The sequence below is a fragment of the Lepidothrix coronata genome, unplaced genomic scaffold (assembly GCF_001604755.1).
Source record: "Lepidothrix coronata isolate B3197 unplaced genomic scaffold, Lepidothrix_coronata-1.0 Scaffold433, whole genome shotgun sequence".
NCBI lineage: Eukaryota > Metazoa > Chordata > Aves > Passeriformes > Pipridae > Lepidothrix > Lepidothrix coronata.
This window is the reverse complement of record NW_016690613.1, coordinates 49,771-56,029: the sequence shown is the minus strand read 5'-3', so window position 1 is coordinate 56,029 and position 6,259 is coordinate 49,771. Positions and strand designations below refer to the sequence as shown.

Sequence of the window (6,259 nt, the reverse complement as noted above, 5' to 3'; positions counted from 1 at the left end):
AAACAGACATTTCATTCTACAGTTAAAGAGCTATTTCAGGTTTAACTGGGTAGGAAAAAGTCTTATCCTAAGATTGCAACTAGCCCACAAAAGACTATTCTCCCCTAAACAAACAAACAAAAAAGAATATGCTCCTTCAGATGATGCAAAACAATTAAAAATATATATAAGCCAAGAAATGCATTTAAAGAATGTGGATTTTTTTTTTTAAAAAAGCCTATTATTAAAAAAGGTAACACTTCTTTATATGAGAAACCGAGTTTTTTTTTAATAGTACTTGAAACAAACCCCTCAAATGTTGAGATTTCTGAAATAAATTTTCTCTATTCAAATGTTAATTCACACACTAATTGACAGAATGTTTCAAGTAATTCCTTTTCAGTTCTATTTAGCAGTTTTATTTTCGTAAGCTGGGTGTCATCTGAACTAGGCTTGAATACTTTCAGTGGGTTGATGCCTACATTAGAACTCATAGGTTAGATTATCTTTAAATTCAGAAATAAGCACTCTCACTTTAGAATATTTACATAGAAGGTATGAGTAATGTTTTAAGATTTTCTGGTTTTCTCCACTGACCTAAAGGGAAGTCCAGCTCAGGCATAGCTAAATATTCTGTAAGTATAAGGATGTACATAGATGTATAAAGCTGAGTGATAGGTATCCCTGTCCAGTTACTGGTATTTTGTTTGGTTTGCTGTTATTTCCATTAGATAATTTTTCATAACCCACATGTATCTAAACTTTTTAAAACACTGAATTGATTTTTAACACAACACTTCAGCCATTTCTTTATTGTCCTTGAAATGTACCCTTGTCTCTGGGTGCCCTTGGAAGCTCTATTTACTTCTTTGTTCTTATTTACCCGTGCCTTAGAAAAGGGAAATAAATGTGGAGAAGGAACTTCTCTTTGTGTAAACTTGCTCTTCAAATATTTTGGCTAGTTTCTCTTGGGATTTTTGTGTACAGAGAACTCAAGTTTAGACAGTAAAGGTCAATCATCTAGTCAAAGCTTATTCAAGCCTGTTGTCTATAGCTTCCACTAATGCTAAAGCTTCCCCTATTGTCAAAAGAGAGAAACAGATGCATCCACAGTTTGATTCTTCTACCCCCACCATATTTGTTCAAAAAAGGAGAAAAACAGTCCCTTAGAGGTGTCTGTCTTTGTTAAAGGAATCAAGCTAGCAAGAAAATAATAAGAAAAAAAGAGATACTTTTGTCCACAATAATGGAAAGGAAAATTTCAAAATTACATGTCACTGTGGTCAGCCATGTAATGGATGTGTGATCTTGTCTGACCTGACTGACCTTATATTTAAATTATTATTTTTATTCTGGTTTTATGTGTATCCATCAATGATTTAAATGTAACAGATGTAAACTTCATAATAATCAAACATATTGTCAACTGAAAGGTATGCTACATGCTATCAAAAATTGTTTAGTTGAAATAACAATTACTACTGCTCTAAGTAAATGTCTTTTTAAAAGAGACTAACAAAAGCCTAAGCTAAGAGTGAAGATGCTGGAGCTACTTTTATAGCCAGTGAGAGGGGAAGATTTTTGATTCCTCTGAGATCTGAAGAATCTCTGGAACTGTCTCGTGGTTGATGAAAAGCAGAAAGTCTAGAATGTAGACACATTAAATACGGGCTTCCTGTTAGCAGACTTACTTTCTAGAAGAGCTAACTGCATTCATAAGCCCTTATTACTATATGCTATGTAGTCAAAAAAAGAGGAAACAACTATTTTTAGTCCAATTCTATCACTACATTTAGCAAAGCAAAGCTCAGACTTCACAAACCACAATACACATACCTTGTAATACTGTGATTAAAGCCAGGTTTGTTTTTTGGAATTCAGATTTCTTGAACACATTGTCAAAATAATTGAACATATTTTCTACTCCACTAATTTTTCAGTAGTCTCTTGGTAATCAATACATCACTGGCCTTTCATCTCACTGATTCTCAGGGTATTCTCCTTAGCATGTTGCTTTATATATACTTTAATAGGTATGCATAAAACCACTAGGGATTTAATTTCTAGAGTCTTGGATCTTCACAGCAGACATCTGAACCTCAAATGAGATATTTTTCCCTTGTGCCATTTGTCTTTGCCTGCAGAAGAAGAAAAACCAAGAGTAAAACTCAAACAATAAAGTCTAATGCTGCTTCTGTGGCTTTTTTACCCCTGCTTTTTCAATGTTTCTTATATAGAACTCTTCCTGCTCCTTGTAGGTCTCTTTTTGCTAAGCAAAACATCGTGGACATAATCAAAACCCTGTTAGCCATTACAATCTGTTTCCTTCCAGATTATGGAAATAGAACCGACACCCTTGCCTTCTCCCCAACCAATATGTTTCTCTTCGCTAACCAAAACCAACTTTCTTCTAAATGTACTCTCTTCTCTGACTGGGAGAGAAAGTGTACTCACCACCTAAAGCTTAGAAACGTGATTCACATTAGTGTCCAACCTCTAATGGAAAATTGATCTGGAATCCAGAAACCACTCCAGGAAGAAAAGAAGCATCTCACAACTCCTGTGTGGGTATCTCAGACACCCTAGGAAAACTGCTGTTTTTCAACAAGCAAACTTACATTCTTCTCAACACAGGAGAATCACATTTATTTAAAGCAGACTATATTAAATTTTTGTTGTTTTGGTCTGTAGTTTTAAATAAATCTACATGAAATAGATGTTTCTCTTCTTGATATAAAAGCTTCTCAAATTTTGTGACTCATGATAGATCAATTTCTTCTAAAACCAGACTATTTTACATTTGCATACATTCCCATCAGCTCCCAGAGACAGAAAGCAAGATTAAGAGAGATAGTAAGGGTCTCAAAATCTAAAATTGAACTTCCAGTCTTACCTACATTACTTGTGGGAGCTGACTTATTTACACCTAACATTGAATTTACAAAAGTGTTTATTAGGAAAGCTGTCAGACATAAACTTTTAGATGCAAGAGATAACTTCTATTCTCAAAAAGATCGTATTTTTATAAGACTTTTCTGTGTTTTCTCTTTTCCTAAGAACATTTAGAAACCTCTGTTATCTAATAACACCATTATTAGTGTACCTAAACCCCATAATAATTGGATGATAATCCTCTTCACAGTGTGTTTGAAAGTTTTTCTTGACATTAATTTCAAAACAATCACCTTCAGATCAGTGCCTTAAACCCAGTGTCAATGTGTGTAGCCAAATCACTGTATTAAAGGAACTTAACACCTTGCAAAATTTAATACTTCAATGGAAAACTCACTATGGAGTACTGAAATGCTATCATTTGCACTTTATAAACGAAAAACTGAAATAAGAGAAGAAATAGATTAGGTGATTATTGGTGTATAAATAATTTAATATACTGTAATAAGAACAAAGTGACCTGACACTGTACTGATTTTGGCTTGGATAGAGTTAAATTACTTCATAGTAGCTTGTATGGGGCTAAATTCTGGATTTGTGATGAAAAGAGTGTTGAGGACACAGGAATGTTTTAGTTATTGCTGAACAACACTGGCACAGTGTCAAGACCTTTTCTGCTTCTTGTACAACTCTGCCAGCGAGGACGCTGGAGGTGGGCAAGAAGTTGTGAGGGAACACAACTGGGACAGCTGACTCCAACTGACCAAAGGGATATTCTCAACCATATAGCATCATGCTCAGCAATAAAAACTGGGGGAAAGAAAGAGAATGAAGGGATGTTTGGAGTGATTGCATTTGTCTTTCTAAGTAACTGTTATTCATGATTCCTGTTTTCCTAGAGATGGATGAACATAAAGGCATATGTTATAGATAAATAGAATAAATATCCTTTAGGGTGATAATCCATATGCATGAATGGTAAAGGAGCCTAGGGTAGTTTGCCTAGATGTCTAAATAGACATTAGACTTCAATGTCTAATTTTTAGGTATTTTTAGAGGAATCTATATCAACCTGTATCTGTAGCTATTGATCTTTAATGCAGATCTAAAGAATTACGGGATTTTTTGGCTCCTTTCCAATGGTTCATATTGTAATGTATATTCATATTGTGTCAGTTACCTATTTTCTCATCATAGATTTTCTGCTAATACCTGTTATACAGCCAGCATCCTACATTTCTGGTGATAGCTCCCCATTATGGTTAACTTCAGGCTGTTCTTGACACCTCTCCTTAACCTTGTGCTCAAGTCTTCACAAAGGTCTGATTTGAAACAATTTTATCTCTGGCGATACATGGCAACAATATGCATAGACAAGTTCTTCCAGCAAGTATCTTGCAGTTTCTTCCCTGGAAAGCTGGATGTTTCATGAACTGCAAAATCTGAAAGGGCCATATGCTAATAAAGAGCATAGAATATCAGAAACTACAGTCTCAGTCATAAACTGAAACCCATATTTAATATGGCCATATAGGGATGCACTTGGCTGACAGATTTATTTGTTTGTTTGTTAGAGAATATTAAATGTTTTGAAACACTGTGATATTCTGAACATGGAGTAGTTTTCTTAGAGACACCGTTTCACCAGATGATCAGTGTTTAACTCAGTCTTTCCAGACTTGTGCATAAGATCATGACTCCTGCTGGAATACTGCTGGATCCAAGGCTCATGCAGTCTGAAGAAAACATTGAAGTGATCTGTCCTTTCAGTTGTATCTGAATTTCTTCGTGGAGCAAATTATTTGGTGTGCAAAAAGGATATTCAGGGGACCAGGGTTCTGTTGACAGAGGCCAAGTGACAGTTGCAGCTGTACCATGCGAGCAGCTTGGACTACTCACATTATACTTTCTCTACCGCTATTAAAGTTGTCTTCTTCAGAGGCTGGGTTCATTTTATCCTACACCAGCTATCTAAGAACGTTAAAATTACTCATCCTTTTCCATTGCCTATTCATTTCAAGGGACAATAATGGAACCTCAGAGTAAATAAATCGGATGTAGGTATCTGATTTTTACATGCATTTTGCAATGTTTACTGGACCTAGTAAACTATCTAGGGAAAACAAATCTGGGGTTCAGTTTCTAGCATTTCCAAAACTTCTCTGGAAAACTGGAGCAGTGATTCAGCTGCAGACTTAAGAATGGGTGACAACATAGATTCTTTGGGGGAAAACAAACAAAAAACCCCCAGTCATCTCAAATCAAAACCATAGTATATACATAGATCTAACAGATTTATTAAGCTCTAGTTCAGGAAATATGGGCACTGTATGCATGAATAGGAGAGTTTCACTTTGGCATGGATTAAGGTCTGGACCTCCTGACTTTAGCTCATCGGCACTGCCAGTTGATCTCCACAAAGCCCCTTCTCCAGGAGTCTGTATTTGATTTCTCAGATGTGTCTTGTGCAAGTAAAGGTCTTTCCCAGAGCAAACCAGACCTCCTTGTTTCTAAAACAATATATAAGAGGATTCAGGAGTGGCACAACTACTGTGTACAGGACTGATACCAACTTGTTAGCACTGTAGGTATACATGAGCTTAGGATGGGCATAAGTGAAAAGAGTGGTGGAGTAGAACAATAACACTACAGCCAAATGGGAGCTGCAGGTGGAAAAGGCCTTTTGCCTCCCCTGAGAAGAAGGGATCTTCAACACAGTGAACATGATGCAAGTATAGGAGGTCACCACAATGCAAAGAGGTACCATGATGACCATCAGAGCCAAGATGAAGTCCACTAGCTCAGCCAAAGAGGAATCACTGCAGGAGATATTCAGTAAGGGTGAAATATCACAGAAATAATGATTGATTTCACCTACATCACAGAACGAGAGCTGGGCTATAAAGCTCAGCTTGATAGAAGAAGTGGTCAAACCACACATCCAACACCCAGCTATCAACTGAACACAAAACTGATGATTCATGATGAGTGAATATCTGAGAGGTTTGCATATGGCCAAGAAACGGTCATAGGCCATAACAGCTAACAGAATATACTCAGTACAAACGAAAATCACAAAGAAATACAACTGTGTTATGCACCCCTGGAATGAGATATATTTGTCATGAGAGAGGACGTCTATAAGCATCTTTGGCTCAATGACAGAAACATACCAGATCTCTAAGAAAGACAGATTCCCTAGGAAGAAATACATGGGTTTTTGCAGACTGTGATTATTTCGGATTATGAGAATGATAAGGAAGTTTTCCAACACAGTTGATAAATAAGCCAGAAGTAAAGCAGAGAAGAGAAGCAGCTGCAGTTCAGCAGTGGTGGGAAAACCCAGGAGAATGAAATACATGACTTTGGTTTCATTCCTCCCACCCAT

At 36.4% G+C, this 6,259-nt stretch overlaps 1 protein-coding gene across 1 annotated transcript; it reads right to left on the bottom strand.

Annotated features, from left to right (window-relative positions):
- Positions 1-5,323: 5,323 nt before the first annotated feature.
- On the bottom strand, positions 5,324-6,259 carry LOC108509922 (olfactory receptor 6Y1-like). The gene has a single exon (XM_017839537.1). The coding sequence runs from the start codon at positions 6,257-6,259 to the stop codon at positions 5,324-5,326; it is 936 nt and encodes a 311-aa protein (XP_017695026.1).